The sequence below is a fragment of the Motacilla alba genome, chromosome 7 (assembly GCF_015832195.1).
Source record: "Motacilla alba alba isolate MOTALB_02 chromosome 7, Motacilla_alba_V1.0_pri, whole genome shotgun sequence".
Classification (NCBI taxonomy): Eukaryota; Metazoa; Chordata; class Aves; order Passeriformes; family Motacillidae; genus Motacilla; species Motacilla alba.
In genome coordinates, this window is record NC_052022.1 from 23297747 (window position 1) to 23315047 (window position 17301).

The following is a 17301-nucleotide window of genomic DNA, read 5'->3' on the forward strand; positions in this document are numbered from 1 at the left end:
AGCAAACAAAAGATAGATTGTAAAGATTATCCCATGCCCTGAGCATAATTTCACATTATTTTTTGTCCAAATGGGCCAAAAAGAAAAATAAAAGCAGAGTCCAGATTTTTATTTCTGTACAGGAGTTTCAACAACTAAGAAAGGACTGTGAGTCTGCAGAGCTTGGTTGAAACCCCACTGTTACCTCACTGGAACAATAACAATGCAGATTATGGGAGGGAGTGTCTACTTGGATAGGCAAAAATAACATCCAAATAAGATAGGATCTCACTCTCAGAAAAAAAGACGCAGCATATGCTCATTTAAATAATTCTTAAGATTAAATGACTGAACCTGAAGAAAAATTTAAAATCTAATGTACAGCTTCTCAGGAGAAACTAAATAATGCAATGAAAGGCTAGAAAGCTTTTGAAATAGAAGTACTACACTATGAAGACTCATTCTCCAAATATTCCTGGTTATGAAACAATTGTGAAATTAGATTTATATTTAAGTATCTTCTGGTATTCATAACACTGCTATAACCTTAGCACTTTCCAAAATCAAATTTCTATGTTGTTTGTGGATGCCCTGGTAAACTTAACTGCTGTAGAAAGTAAGGTGCTGCATTTCAGCATGTAAAGTACCCCAGTCACAGTACTTCATCCTTTCTTACAACCATTCATTTCAAAAGGATGATGACATTTTCTAGTGACTACAACTGAATATATTTATCAAATTTAGGAAGAAAGAGCACACCACCCTGTTGAATACACCTGGTCCAGAAGAAGAAGAAGAAGTATACTTATAATTTGCCATACTTTTGTGATGACACTATTTAAGGCAGAATACGATAAGCAGAATATGATTGTTCTGTTTTGTAAGTCTAGACAGGAGAAACTGCTTGCTTGACAGAAGTACAAAATGATGTAACATATCAGCTGTATTTTTTTTTGTTTGTTTCAAGCCACTCAGTTGTGATTCAATTTATCTGCCTGAAGTGCTGTTTGTCCACCTGAACGTCAGCACAGACAAAGTGAGTGACCCCTCTGAGGATAGGTCCCATCATCGGGGCACCCTGACATCAAGAGGAGAGAGAAGAGTGATGGCAGACTGAGCCATCTTACTGGTGATGGATCCACCTCAGAAGCAAGATCCATGAAGCCAAAGAAAATTTTGAAAAATACTGGTTCCTTGATTTAATCAGTAAAAGGACATACCTGGACCAAGTATCAGAGCAGAAAAGATATTTTTCCCCTTAAATCTTAACCTTAAATTAGAAAGACAAGCAAACTAAATTTAAAATAATGACTTCTGAGATCAGTTAACTAAGCAGGTATTGCCATTTCAAAGGAAGTTGAATAAGCTTGTCAAACGATGACAGATTTAGAAATCAATTTGAAGCTGAGATAGCACAGCTTCAAAATCCTTACCAGCCTAGACAAGAAAGGCAAACTGGGGAAAACACTTTACAAGACACTTTTCAAAGTGCAATGTTAGAGGCAGAGAAAACCAGGGTAATGGGTATGGGTGCTTTACTGCAAACCTCTAGGAACACAAAACACTCAAAAGCTTAGGAGGAGATGCCTGCAAACTGTTTCTGAGACCAAAATTATGAAAGAAAAATATACAATATTAATACATCACTTCAGGATTTATTCTTACCCTTGAGATTAAAAAATATATGGGAATTTGAGTTTATTTTTTATTAACTCAATGGCATTAGTAATACTCTCCAAGAACAAATACATACTTCTTAACTGCCAAAGGTTATAATCTTCTTAGATATAGTTTCCTTGAATTTCTGTAATTTTCAAGCTACTTAGGAAGAAACATTAAATGGTTATATAGTTTTAAAAACACCAGTGTACTCTTTCGTAATGATTTTTTAAAAATTAACCTCCAGGAAACAGTTTCTTTGAATTTCTCATACTCAAAACAACAGCTAGAACTAAGTGTTTATATTTATTATGAATGAAAGTTTTTGGAAGAGTGACTTCATTCAGAAATGGAAAGACATATCAGCAAGGACATAGAAACCACAAGAAAAAGCTAATTCTTCTGGAAGAAAATCAAATATGACCTGGAGAACCCGCTGGGAAGCTTTTCTGCTTCCCCTCCTTTTTTTTTTTAAGAAAAAAAACCTCAGGCAAACATTTCTTTTTGCAATACCTGTTGAAGGTTACTGTACCATCAAATGGGATATCACCTATGGACGTGGCATTCAATATCATGCCAGAGCTATCGAAGAAAATTAAGAGTTCATGCTCTATGGACTTCTGCCTCTGAGTGGACAAAAAACCCCACCTGGCTGAGCAGAATGCAGGTAGAACTAGAATGAGTAAGTTGGGAAAAAGAGATGTAGATTAATTATACTTAATTCACCAAATAAAAAAAAATAAGGAAGAAAATTGGCAATACTCACATCAGAGTTAAAACGAAGCTGGCAGACATTACAGGAAATTATTTGCTTCTTCTTTGGGGGAATGGACACTCCAAATGTATGGTTTATGACTGCTTTTTGCACAGGATCCATCTGGAGAAAAAACAATAACAAATTTACAGCTTTTCAGGGCAGTAAACAGTACAGAAGAAAAATTAAAAGAAAAAACCCCACTTCCAGCAGAAAGCTCTTTTATTTTTTTGAGAAAAACAGAAGAAATAAGACTGCAGCCCTCACAATAATTAGATTTAACATAGGTTAGGGAATTGGTAGCATGCCAAAGCTGATGAGGAAAGGGGAGCTTCATTGTTGCTGTCATTCTCAGGTTACTAAATAGTCCTTGCCCCAACCCTGCACATCTTCTGGGCTGCAGGGCCCCCCTGCCACACCTGAATTGCAAATGAAAGCCCTCCTCTATCCCCTCTGCCCCAACAGACATATTACAGAAGCCACTTTTGTACCCTGACAAGTTACTGTAATTTATTTCTACATGCTTTCCTTTGAGTGATAAATATTAGCACTTATTCGAAACATATTTTCTCCTGGAGATCTCTTTGTGAAAGGAGGTCCTTTGTTACAAATACCACTTGCTGGGAAAAAAAGTTGCAATCCCCAAGCATTTCCATGCAGAACTGATGAATGACAGAGCCCACGGAAAGGCTGAGGTTTGGAGGAACATGAAAGGAGTGTTCGTGCCAGGAAAGTTAGCACGCTTCAGAAAACATTTTAACACTGCAAGAAACGTGAGATAAGGGGAAAATCTGAATATATTACTCCTAAATTTGACTGAACATTTTCAGGAACTCAGAACTGATTACATCTTTGCTAAGTATCAGGCCTGCTGTTGGTCACGAATACGCTCAGGATCATGCAGCACTCTGGGCAATGACACAGGGTGTTCAGAAAACAGAGTTTAGAACTGCTAGTTTGGTTTGGTCTCACAACTGAATCTACTCTCAGCATGATGTTGAACCAGATGACATCTGAGACCCCTTTCAACCCAAATGATCCTATGAGCATCTTTGTATGTGTGGTCCCTCATCCTTATCTAAGATAAACAACAGCTTCTGAAGAGGAAAGGGGAAAAAATTGAAGTTTACAACAACAGAAAAGTGCTCATTTCCCCATTTTGTTTCTAAACCAGTTCTGAAGAAAATAATTTTATTTTTTATAAATTTAGATTTTTCTGAAGCTTGCTTTGCAACCACAATGATATTTTTTCCTTTACAGTACTATTGGAAGAAACCACACCTAGCTGTTTAATCCCAGGTGATACACAAGACACACTTGGTACAAAGCCGACTTGCAAAAGGACAAGAGAACAGCTGAAGTAACTGATCCACTGAAGAATTAGAACAGGAAATAACCTGCTTCTAGACTTTCTAATCATGAAGATAAAGACATTAATTTTCCCTTAGTACAAATTTCAAGCTTCCAGAGAAGCCCGCACTATTGAGGATTTTCTGCACATGTATGTACACACACAAAAAAACAAATTCAAGAAAATAATACTGCTTTGTATCTGCCTAAGAAGATAATCCCCAAATGTATTACCTAACATTAAACACCTATTTTTAATTTTTTTTTTTTTGGGACAATGGCTACATATGCTTCTTGCTGCATTCATTTTAAACCAAATGCATGGTTTTGTAAATGGCATTAGTGATAAATTTTCCAGAGAGGTAATTTAATACTTATCTTCTGCCACTAAATACTGTAGTTCATTGCCCCAGGGGTACCAGGTGACAATACAAAGGTAAAACCACTTCATCTGGAGTGATGCACTAAATTATTTAATGATGCATTGTTGTTACAATGAATTGTGACAAAATAAAAAAAAAAAAAAACAACCTGAAATAAATGCCCCTGTTACCTGTTTCTTCTATTTTTAGGACAAAGTGAGAGTTCAAAGTCTAGAATCTTAAAACACAACAAAAAAACCCTCTTTTTCTGACTTGCTCCATTTACAGCATCCCCCTACACAGTATATCAAAATTATACATGCAGATTAAAAGGTTTATGAGCATCCACTTTATAATATGACAATCAGTATATATTATTACATTTATTATATATGTTAAAATATTGATATATTATTAGGGAAGAGTTGGCTGGATTTTTTCTTAAACGGAAGATATTTTTTAAGTTTCAACTTAAATACTAGGTGTTAATCAGTTAATCTAGAAGAAAAGAGTAATGTTCAAAAGTACCTCAACCATTTGGAGTGTCTGAGATCGGTGAACAGAAATAGCAAAAATACCCACAAGTGTCTGCAGTCCCGTTTAAAACAAGATACAAAGGGAAGAAGCAGTGATCAATGACTCCTCTGTGCACTCCAAATAACAATCCACAGCGCTAGCGCGAGGCAGGGCACTTCACAACCACACAATGCAGACTGTGCACAACGTCCCAGCTTCAAAAAGATGCAGCAGCACAAGAACAAAAATCCACGAAAATAATACAGCTCATGCTGCCTCCAGAAAGTACCACTTGTGATCCCCAGGGGAGTGGGTAAAGATCCCTCCCAAACCGCAGTCCTGCATGCAAGCTGGTCATGATTAGAATTCAAGTGCAACATTAACAATTAATACACTTTAAATATATCAGAAAGTGGGGTGGATTACAGCATGCTGGAAAAATAAAATACTATCTCTCTGTTAGAAGATTAATGCTGCAGGGTAAACTGATCTTAGATCCCTACACAAAATTATCCTCTTCACTGCAGGGAGGGAGGGAGCAGGAAAGAGGGAAAGAATTATTTGTTGAGGGATTTATTAGGAAATGACACAGCATAGTGCCCAGTGGGGAGCACCAGTATTTAAGAACCAGATCTATAAAACAAAATAATAACAGAAGTTAACAGCTACCACAAATGCAAATAAAAATCTGCACTACGCTGTTTATGCTACAGGAGGATTTAACAAAGCAATTTATAGTGCTCTGGTAGACATAACTAGGTTTAACAACCTGTTAGTATTGTTCTCCTATTTTAATTGGTTTAATAAAAAGTTAAATTTAAAAATGTCTTTCCAAGAAACTTGAAGACACCATCTTTTTTGCAATGAGTCTCATTAAAACCACCTAAACTATCGAAGTGAGCAAGGATTAAGAGAATTCAGAGAGAAATATCTAGACCTACTGAGATTTGTAACAAGAACTTTAAAGGCACCTGGAAAATACAAGTGTAGCAACAGACAGGACAGAACAGGGGCAGCACAGACATTGTATTTCCTACTTCTTTTTTCATATTTTCCCACCAAAAATTTTCCAGACTCAGGTGTTTTCTGTGTATTTGATAAATTCCAGTGACTTTCTCTTGCATAGTTACCTCTGAAACTGATGCAAACTGGTTTGCACTTTTCGCATGCACTTCCAATGCCTACAGTTCTCAGTGCCAAGAAATTATTTTTGTTTAAATATACTTCCATAAAATTCAATTTTATAAGATCTATACCACATCCCGAGTTACCTTTGTGCCGCTCAGTTGTTCTGTGTATGGAAATCATCCCATTCCTTTCTACATTCTTGTTGCCCACCTCAATTCTACCAAAAAATCAACTAATTAAATTAAATGTATTGAAGGTATAGACAGGAACCATATAAAGTACTCTGGGTAGATCAGTATTGAACTCTGAGCTGATGTTTTCAAGGAACCACTATTATAAACCTGAGCTCTCACTCCCAAGTCTTGATGGCAAATTCCTAGTACACTACTTTCTACATCAAGTTTTGTGAATTTTTACTTCCATGATCCTCACTTTAGTAATATCTAGATGTAGCTTTACAACCACTATTGTCTGGCTTGTCAGTCCCATGAAAGTCTGTCACAATTTTTGTTGTCCTTCTTAATCCTCACTACCTTGGAGAACTTTGCCAGTAGCAAATTTCCTCAGCTCACTTACTTCCCAAGCATCTTTTTGCCATGCAAGAGTCTTCTTATGCCAATTTAGTTTTCTTAAAAAATCTTTGCCAATTACCTTGTTGGTAATTAGACCATGTAGATTTAAACATCCTTATTCAGATGTTTGTTGACCCCTAGAAACAGGCTTGTAAAGAAGGATTTATCTTTACAAAAGAATTATGTTGACACTTCACAGGCAGTTTCCAGGATGAGGTATCCTATTAGAATGTTCTTATTGAGGTACCTATTAATTTGCCTGGAAAAAGCCCCCTTTCATTTTCCATGGAATGGGTTTTAAAAACTTCCATAGTATTTGCCACTTTTTAGTCCTCAGGTACAAACCAGTTTTAGATGAGCTGTTACACCTTATCATCAGCAATTCAATAGTTTCATCCTTGAATTCTCTAACCAATGCTGCTACCAGAAACTCTCCCTGCCCTGCTGTGTATCATGGTACCACAGATTCTTCTGGTGCCTCTAGGAAAGGAGCCAAACTACAAAGAGACATGAAAGCAGGCACAGGAAGAAGATTAAAGAAAAGGATTGGGAGGAGTCACTAGTGAAACCCAAGTTCTGATTATTTTAAAAGATCTCTTTATATACAGCAGACTGTACAAACACCAATTTGTGAGCCTCAGAAACAACTGCAATGATCCTGAGGGGAGGCAAGCACTGTCTTTTCCTAACAGAAGCATAACCTTAAACCTGAGTAAGGTCTAAAATTGTGACTGGCAATGAATGTCCTGTTACCTCTTATCATGATGTAACTCTTGGGTCAAATATAGAGTTAACTGTTAGACAAGCTTTTTGTAAATAGAATGTTGATAGTGGAGATAAGAGATGGAACTCAGTATCATTTAACCAGCAGGTATAATAAGCTTTTGAAAAACACAGAGAGTGGCCTTCAGCATACTATGTTGGTTTACTCTGATAAATAAAAGTTTTAAACCATATGTGGAACAAACTGATAATATAATTCAGTATTTCCCTCAAAAAAAAAAAAAAAAGAAAAAAAGTTGGTATATATAAATTACCAGTGCAACATCTAAATTAAGTTCTGCAACTCCCTGTATGTTTGAGCTCCAGTTGTTATGAATGCCACTGTGGAGAATGATCATACACCGAAGCTTATCATAAATACTGCCAGATATTCACAGCCCCCTACCATAAGTGTACATATTACAGTGACTGAAAGATTGACAGAAATGAATACACATATTCAGCAAAACACATACTTTCAAATGCCCAGCATTAAAATCAGAAACATTAACATTGTGATGTAATGCTTGGCATGCTTGGCCAACACAAACCAGCAAAAATCTGCTCTCTCCATGTTTGTGCTGCTTTTGTTCCAACAGGGAACATATTTCTCATTTGACTAATTCTAGGCATAATTTAGTGTTCAAGTCACTGCAATTCTGTCACATATTTCATTGTTTATTTTGCATCAGGAACACTTGTGCCAGCTCTACTGATGGAGCTGTACCTGTGAAGATGTTGTAGCAAGGGGAGTGTCACTCTTTTCCCAGGTAACAAGTGACCGGACAAGAGGAACTATCCTCAAGTTGTTCAAAGGGAGGCTTAGCCTGGATATAAGGAGAAATGTATTACTGAAAGGGTTATCAAACATTGCAACATTGCCCAGGGAAATGGTGGAGTCTCCAATCCCTGGGGATATTAAGAAGATGCGTACATGCGGCACTGAGGGATATGGCTCACTTGTGAATTTGTCAGTGCTGCCTTAATGACTGAACACAATGATCTTCAGGGTCTTTTCCAACATAAATCACTCTGTGATGTGAACAACTTTCTTTTCTTTCAGGAAAGCCATCAATATTCCCTGTGCATCAGCTCTCCTTGAGTAGCACAGTGTCCCCAGAGATATATTTCTGTAGTGTGAGCCTGCAGCTCTCTAAACACTACCTCCCTACACCTCTGTCCCTATGCTCTTCACAACATTTTGAGGGTTCTTAAAAAACAGGCAGATGTAAATAGCCAGTAACCAAACCAGGGGTGACTCAGATTCTCAGCAGCTGATTTGGAGACTTGTGCAAATACTTCACAGAACAAAAAGAATAATTAATTTACAACATTATAGAGGGTTTTTTTGAAGTGCAGACCTGTGGTCTAGCTGAGGGTTGCTTGAATCACTTTTTCTTTTCTTTTTTTTTTTTTTTAAGGAGGCTCTCAATGTACTTACACATGGCACATTTGCACAGAGCATGAAATCTGGATCTCAGGGAAATCAAACCCAACCATACTCAGGTTACAGAAAGTCCATAATTTTACTTTTTCTTTTTAAACTGCTGAGTAGATGTCTCCCCAAGTGCAGTAAAACAAGCATCCACTAAGACAGAACTCAGACCACAGGGACTAGCATTTCCCTTCCCTTACACATGATTCCTAAAATACAACAACAACATTGTACTCTGAGAGCACATCTCTCTGAATGCGACTTCTCACTGTGGTATCTGTCCAACTTCCCTGAGGAAAACAGTGGCTGTGATAGCTGGGACATCCACACACTACTAGTCAGTGTAATCAGCGGGAAGCATCTTAAAAAAACCCAAAAATCTTGCTGTAATTCACTTGTTAACATCAGATACTACAGCTATTCATAAAGAGTTGCTGACATAAGAGTGAGTACTGAAAACAAAAAAGGAAAGAGACACCTTTGGTGTTTAGATTTCTACATTTTTAGTACATGACAACTAAAAGGACACCCAGAGCCAGAAACAACTTTTATATCTTAAAAGAAGTATTAGAAATACTAATAAATTCAGTTTCCTCGTTCTCCTTTTAGATTAAGGCTCAGCTAATATTACTTTTGCAAATTTCACATTATTTCTGTTAACAGAGTTGCAGGGTTATATCCATGGACTTCAGAGATCAATTTTCCAGCTCCAGCTCCTAGCAGCTAAATTTCCCTCCCTGCAATTTTATATTCAGTCCTATGGTATAATGCAGAGCCTCTGGGTGTGCTACCCTCTTGCATGTTCCCCCTTTAATGTAAAGTTTGCATGAAAAAATGAAAAAGAGGCTGATTCTCTTTGTGTGCCTGTATTCACAATCACACAGAATACTGAAAGGGATTTCTGAAGTGATTTACAGATTTGGGCTAGGCCAGAGGGAACCATTACAGCTGATTTCCTGAAAAATTTATGACATAATTTCATTCACTGAAAAGGTTCAGCCCTTCCTATTACAAAGTCAAATAACTCATGGTCAACCAGAGCCTAAATTTTAGGAAAAAACCCATCTCAACAACTTGATTTATAAGTTTCCAAACAAATTAATTTACTTGACTGTGGAAGCAACACTTGCTGAGTTATTAAAAGCCCCTCAATCTAGTTGTGCTTCTCTGTTAAAGGTCACTCAAATACCTTCTGAATAGTGCAGGCACTCAGACACTGCAATCAGGCCAGCTCTTAACCTTCTCTCTGATAAACCAAACTCCTTAAGCTGCTCACAATAAAAACCTTGATCATTTGCTAGCTTTCCTCCAACTCCTTTGCAGATTTTCAATACTCCATGGAAGCCCAGGTACTGAGAGCCAGAACACATGCTCAGATATACTTTCTCTTTGGCTACCTAATTACATCTTTTCTGTTTTAACATTCATCATCTTTCCTCAGGATCAACTTGGGAAGCAGAGCCCTAAATCTTCACTGACATGCACATTTATCCCTCCAGTGTGGCAGCACAAGCAATTTCACCATCACACATCCTTCCCTCTCTTAGGATGTTTTCTGACCCAGCCTTGCAGAGGGCTAAAACAGCAGCACACTGGGACACTTATGTTGAAGCAGTGACTGCTTTCAGTAAGGTTTGCATGAAGGAATTTGCAAACCACGGTCAGACCAAGATCAGGAGGCTACTGATGAATCCCTGTCTCCTCAGTAGAATTTTCTTTCTTCTAACACAGTTCTGAAATAATGGGTTAGACCAACATAAGCAAAAGGAACAATTGAAACAAACCCAAGGATTTTCTAACCTTCTGCTTTTCTGGCCTCCTCTGTCTTTGCACTACTCTAGCCTAAATCAAGTAACTGATATTAAAAATCAAAACCAAAGATAAATAAACTCTCTTCCCACCTCTCTCTTCTTTCCATGTAATGTGATATGATTAAGCACAGAGGTAAAAAAATAACCGAGAAAATACTTTTAAACTATTTTTTACTATTATTAAATACCACTGCTCTTGCTGTTTTAGAAATCTTTGTATAAAAGATTGTGAAAATGTAATATTCAGTTCCTATAGAAGTGCTTGACCTAAATAAAAAAACTGATGAGCCACCACAAAAAAAAAAAAAAAAGAAAAATTCTAAATGTGGTCTCTGCTTCTTCTAAGGCTTATTCTCAAGCAAGGATATAAATACATTAAAGGATTGAGTTTGTTATGAGAACACCAAAAATAGATTTAACCTTTATGGTAAAAATTGTTGAATTTTTTGCTCCAGACAAGACGAGACATTTCTATGGGTGAAATAAACAGAAAGCTGCTGAGAATATTTTAGGATAAAAGAGAATTCTCCTCCAAACAAATAGAGAATAAGTAAAAAAAGCAAGTATCTTTTGTTACATGAAACTGAACTAGCTTTATGTATTGGGCAGCTTCTTTTTTTAATCCATCCAGATAACTACTCTACCACTGTGCAATACTTTGTATCTGTAAAATGAATTGCTGGGATCATGACAGACCAAACCTGAGAAAAATAGTAAAGTCCAAATCCAATGGTTAAGCTCAAGGAATAAGACAATTTTCTTTCCCTCTGTGGCTATGCTGGCTCATAGGTTTAACTGCACATGAGTAATTTCATCTGAGTCTTGTATCACTCATTTGTAAAATGGGGATAAAAACATTTGCAACCCCATAAAAAAAGCTGAAAGGTCTAAATAACATTTTAAAATAATCTGATAGGTGTTATATAACTGCTATTTATTATTAAAGCTGCTGGTTTTCAGAGCACTCAGCTGTGTTCAGCTGAACAAAAAAAAAGTTACTGTCTTGCCTTCAGATCCAGAAAAAAAAAAAACCATACTATAGTTTGAGGCTTGCTGAAAAGCAAGCCAATAACATACTCTGAGAGCAAAACTATTCTTGTTACAATGCCTATTACAACTGGCAGTAAAAAAATATAAATAGGCAAATAACACAAAAGGGTATCTTCCAGCAAAATCCTGCCAAAAGATTCAAGCCTAAGAGCTTGTACTCAGAAAAGAAGCTTAGATAGCACATGGGGCAAACAAGATTCCTGATTTTTCCTTTCATCTTTGAGATGGTCCTTAGCTGTGACCCTTTTCTACTTAAAAGTCTGCAGTAAGTTTTGATGAGTTTTCCTGCTCCCAGGCTGCTCCAGAACACCAAAACACAAAGATGAATGATATTGCATTAGGTACACTTGAATTTCCACTACAGTTCTGATCTATGCTGAGAGGTTAAAGACAAACTCAAAGCTTTTGATTAATTCTGTGAACAGGAGAGAATGAAGACACAAGAAATCTAGTCTTCTGAAATGAATTAATATCATTACTTTTAACATACTGAAAAAAGAACAAGTAATAAGAGGACAGAATTTATGTGTATATAGAGACTTGAATATGAATGTATAAAATGGCTAAATATAAATGAGAAGCAAATCAGAACCAAGAATTGCCTAACTATTTTCACAGCTGTCTTCTGCTTTTCACCATATATAAGAAATAAGGCCTTTTTCACTTAAATAATGAAATTCCTGATTTGGGTTTGTTTTTCTTGTTTTTCTTTTGGGTTTTTTATCAACAACATACACAACATAAACTTTGAAATGCTTTTGATTAAAAAAGCACTGTATTTAGATACGAATCTTTAAAGGATTCCCCTAATTAAGCCTGCTCTGAAACTTTATGTAGTATCAAAGTCTGTTGGTTTGGGTTTTTTCTTTATGTTTGGTGGGGATTTTTTTCTTAAATTTAAGTAAATGGGAAACAAAGCAGGTAGAGACCTGTCTTGTCTAACAAATACAGGCAAGAAATGAGATGCTCTTTCCCTAGTGGTAACCTGGGGAAGCAGCTGAAGTTCATGGTGAAAATGGACAGACCAAGTATAGAGAAGCCTGGTCTGAAAGGCACAGCTACTCAAACCAGCCTTGCTCTGTTACTTGAAGTGAGCTGGTCAGTGCTCCAAACCTGGGTGTTGCTGGTTTCCAGGCATGCAAAGGAAAGCAAAGTTTCACAGCTTTAATGCAGCTTTAAACTGCCCTTACCTTCAGATTGTCATGAAATTGACTGTATTTAGATTAAAAGACTACAAGTACACCCACATTCCGAAGGAATGAGTACGACAAGAATTACATTTCAGCTACATTTTTATAATATATTAAATAATAATTATTGCAGCAATTCTCAGTTTCACACAGATTCAATGTGACAAAGGTCTAAGGCACAATAGGAGAGCTCACCATGTACAGCCAGGATACTGCAAAAGCAGCCACTTCACAGGCATATGGAGAACTACTTTTCTATAAAGCTGCTCCAGAATTTTGCTTAGAACTTGTAGAACTTAGGTTTGTAATTAGTAACTAGCAAAAGCTTTGTAAGCAGAGCGGTAAAACACATGTTACTTTTCCTGAACTACAATTCTGTGACTGCTTGCTTTGAAGGGAGATGTTTTAATCACAGTCTATTTGCAAAACATCCTTCAGTTACCTAATACCTAAAATATTTATGATTCACAACCCCCTCCCTTTAAAAGTCTTTCTTGTATGAGGAACATACTATTAACTTGAGAAGAAAGCAATTCAATGCCGATAAGGGTTTCTGAGCTTTCCTGTGTTGACTAGTAAAAGAAATAAATATTGCTGAAATGGAACAAAGAGTAACTCCAAGCTTTCTGTTAAGAAAGACATAAAACACATCTCCAAGGACCAGATTTTATGGAGGACTCAGCAAACTGTAGGATTTGTACATAGAAACTCCACTTCTTTAAAGGATTAGGATGACCTAATTACTTTTACATGCAGTAATGGATCCAATGCAGCAATTTAGAAACCATTTTTCAAAATCCACCTGGTGGATGCCAGACTCCTGCAAAGGTGACTTCTGTTCTTCACCTGTGCTTGTCAGTGCACTTTGGCCTTGGAGACAGGGTTCCCTATCTGACTGCTGATCTGGAAACTGAGAGAAGGAAGCTCATCCATCCAATTCCTCTTTGAAAAAATACAGAAGCAATAGGAAAATCTATAAAATAATTAATGTTTGAAGAGATTCTCCCTTAAAGCCTGACTGTATTCCTTTAATAAACACTTTTCCCCCCTTGTAATTATATGTATGATATTCTAGAAGAAGAGACAGAAAAGTGTTTATTTAGGCTCACCAATTTTACAGAGCTGCTCTTTGAGAGACTCCTGACAGGAGCTAGGGAATCTGCACCTTTCTGTTAAAATACCAGAAACTGACAAATCTGCCAAATTCAACTGACAACCCCTTGGTTTTGACAGCTTTTTCCCCCATCTCTAACTCAGTGTATCTTAGCAGGTGTTTTCTTCAAGCTCAGGGGTTTTTGAAAGTTTCAGTAAAAGATTCAGGTATTTTGTGGGAAAAATGTACCACCTTCAATAAACATTTTTCAGGGCTTCCACAGGCTGAGAAGAATGTTTCCAAAAACTCCTACCACAGCTGAAAAAGTTCTCTGCTGCTTTGCCTCAAAGCTGTAGAAAGACAAAGAGGGATTCCTGGCTTGGTAAAAAATGCCTAAGGATACAAAGAAAAGGGACTACAAAAAATTGAGAAAATGATCACATGGAGAGTAAAGGGGCTCTGTAGCCAGGTACTCGGACAAGACATAGCAAAGACTAGCTACAGAACAGAGGTCTGTGCTGACAGAATTTGGGCTTGGTTATGTGGTCCCTGAACTTCAGTTTTCCTCACCTGTATCTCAGAAAACACCTATTTTTTTTTTTCCCTTAATAAATGGCAATAGAATGACTCCTCATGTTGTGGATTGGATCATTCTAGCTATGACTTGAAAAACGTGAACTTTAATATCCATAACAACGAAAAGTGAAATAGGAACATTTTTAAGTTTTCAAAGGAGGAATAGAAGGCAAACCTGAAGTCCTTTTGTGCCTGCATTATTATAAAGGGTATAAGAGGTTTGTAAGAAAAAGGTTACCATTTCTTAATTCAAGAAACCCTAACCAACAAAAATCCTCAACAAAAATATCCAGCTGCCCTGCAAAACACCACTCCTAAGTCAATTGCTTAAATTTCCTTTCTGTACAGTTAATGAATGTAAAGTACAGCTCTTAAAAAATTTCACCTCCTCTCTGGAGTCAGATGGAGAGGACCAGAAAAGGTCACTTCCCTCCAGCACTCCAGAAAAGGGAAAAGGGGAATTCAGAGCACAGAGACAGGGTACTTGGATAAAAAGGATGGTAGATAACGGGTTGGCAACATCCAGTTGGCTGCATTTGTAATCTGTTCCTGCCATATACAATCCTGTGCTGCAAAGCGTACTTTGGCACTGCAGCAGGGTGTTAAGTGGCTGAATTCAGACCCTGCTAAGGAAGGAGAAAGCTCCCAAGCCACAGTGTCCTGCCAAAAAGGCAGAAGAGGCACTTGGCACAGAGGGGCGAGTGAAGCTGGTGATACGGTGCCCTATGCTCTTATCTGCTGAACTCAGCTTCTGCCTTGGTGATTACTGTGCCCTTCAAATGAGAAAGAGATAGGCAGAAAGTAAAAATGTGAGTAATAATTGAAAATGCAGAAGAGGAGAGAGAAAATTAGTTCCTCCCTCTAGTTGTCTTGGGGGTAGGCCAGGGATACTTAGTCCAGGCAGGGCTAATGTTGGAGAAGAGTCAGAAATTTCTGACTGAGTTACTAGTCAGCTCCTCTTCCCTTCCTGTAGCACATTCCAGCTGGCTCACCTTCACTGGCAGATGTAAAATATCTCTGGTCCACTTTGCAAGGGGACTGAGAGAACTCTAATATAAAGAATCAGCATAAAGCTACTTGAAGAGAAATAACACTGAAGGAATAACTAGGCCACATTAACCCATGTGTCCTCTAAAACATGAAGGGTATGAACTAGCATTTAGAAACCAATCATGGGCTAGTTAGATGCAAAATGTTTCACTAATGTGAAAGCTACAAGAGATGCTCTAATCTTTGATTACCCCTGAGGCCATAACAAACTCAGAAAGAAGCATATGAATTGCTGATTATTTTCTATGATGATAGAATCTGAGAAGTTGCTGATAATGTTCTTGTGCAGATTGACAGATCCCTGGCTGTACTACTTCAACTAAATGGGAGTCATGTAGTACTGCTCTCATTTCAGGACAAGGCAGAATATGCTGAAGTTTTGAGATTTTTTTTTTTGGGGAGTACACAACCCTTATATTGGGTGATGGAGACAGTGATTGTGAAGTGATCAGTGATCTTGGCCTTACAAGATAAATCCTGGTTTTCAGCCACTTTAGCACATGTACCATGATGTGATCACAAAGTATCCTTTCATCATTCGGTACACAAGATGGATGACAGGAGGTAGAGAATCAGGGAGGCTTAGAGAAAGAATGGTACAGATGGTAAAGCTGTCTGGTGGAAGCCAGCAAGTGTAAAATTCAAAATTATGTTATAATAAACACACAACAAGGATCACAGTAAACTTAACATTGATTTCCACTGACTATATACTTGACTTACATATTTTTGAATGTAATCAATATGCAAGTTTTTAACCTGTTAAGGCATCTTTAGAGTCATTTTAGTGTGCTGAAAAAGAACTCTGCTTAAACAATACCTTCTTGTCCACATCCATCTCAAACTGGAAGCACCAATTTGGGAAGTTCCTATAATGATGATTGCTAATTTTTTATAAACAAGAACATTTTAACTAATAATAGCTGATAATTTGATTCAAGCTCTGCATTTCAGACAGAGGGGTATTGAGCAAGATCATTTGGAACCTGATGCCAGGACAAATGTGATGTCACCTTTGGATCCACTGCTGCAGCATTTCAGACAGAGGGTTTGTCCTTCCATGCAGCAGCTCAGGCTCAGACTCTGCCAGTCAGATCAAGCCTCTGCTGTTCTGACAAAACTACTTGCTGCTGATATGAAAAGACCAGGGTAGACAGAACCTATTCTGCAATACCTCTTTGCTTGGAATCCTTCATCCTGCCCTTACAAGATCCCTTTCTGGCTAATCTGTTGAAACAGAAAAGTTTTATTCCCCTTACTGAGGAATAAAGATACATATCCAGTGAGTTAGTACAATCATTCCCCAAATAATTTTTCCTATATAATAAGTCCTAATGAACAAAGACTAATTAAATTGGGGCATGAATTGGCAATTACTATACATACATCCACAGCATTATTTAGAACTATTAATGATTTAAAGAGAAGAAAAGGAGAGACAGCTTAAACTAAACCACACAATTCTGTCAAGAAAATAAGATATTGGGGTAGGCATTTCTTTTACAAGGATCTGCTCACTGCTTCAGCTGAAAGTACCCCTTGTGGAGAGAAGCTAGGGATCAAAACACTTCCACAAACAAAATGGGAACATTAATGTTTTATCTGGAGAATCACAGATGTTTTCAGAACTAAAAACTGTTAACGTTAACTGTAAGAAAGGGTTTACCCCAGATTTTAAATATGATTCCATAAATAAGAGAAGTTCTTTTGGGAAAAAACTGTAGGGAGTGTTCCTTTGAAGATGTTTATAGTTAATACATTTTACCTTGTTTTTCTGCCTTGGTAGTTACTTGTGTGCTGCTCCCATGCAAAAACTTTCCTTTTTTAAGGCCACTGATGTTAATTTAGAAACCACCTCCTGGCAAGGTTTAGAAAAATGTTTCTGTCTCTGACAACCCTTGAAAATGCAGGTGGATCCAAAGAAGTTTGGTCTCAGACTATTTCCTTCTGCCACCTTCAGTGAACACATGCAAGCACAACCAGCACCCCAGAAGGGTCCCCTCAGCCCCTTGGA

General features: G+C 37.4%; 1 protein-coding gene across 14 annotated transcripts in view; it reads right to left on the minus strand.

Moving 5' to 3' along the window:
• The window catches only part of ZNF385B (zinc finger protein 385B), a 157754-nt gene that overhangs the window by 34677 nt on the left and 105776 nt on the right, over positions 1–17301 (minus strand). For all 14 annotated transcript variants that reach the window (XM_038141831.1, XM_038141828.1, XM_038141830.1 and 11 more), the window contains one exon: positions 2405–2515. In XM_038141831.1, coding sequence (XP_037997759.1) covers positions 2405–2515 — 111 coding nt within the window. The remainder of the gene's footprint in view (positions 1–2404; positions 2516–17301) is intronic.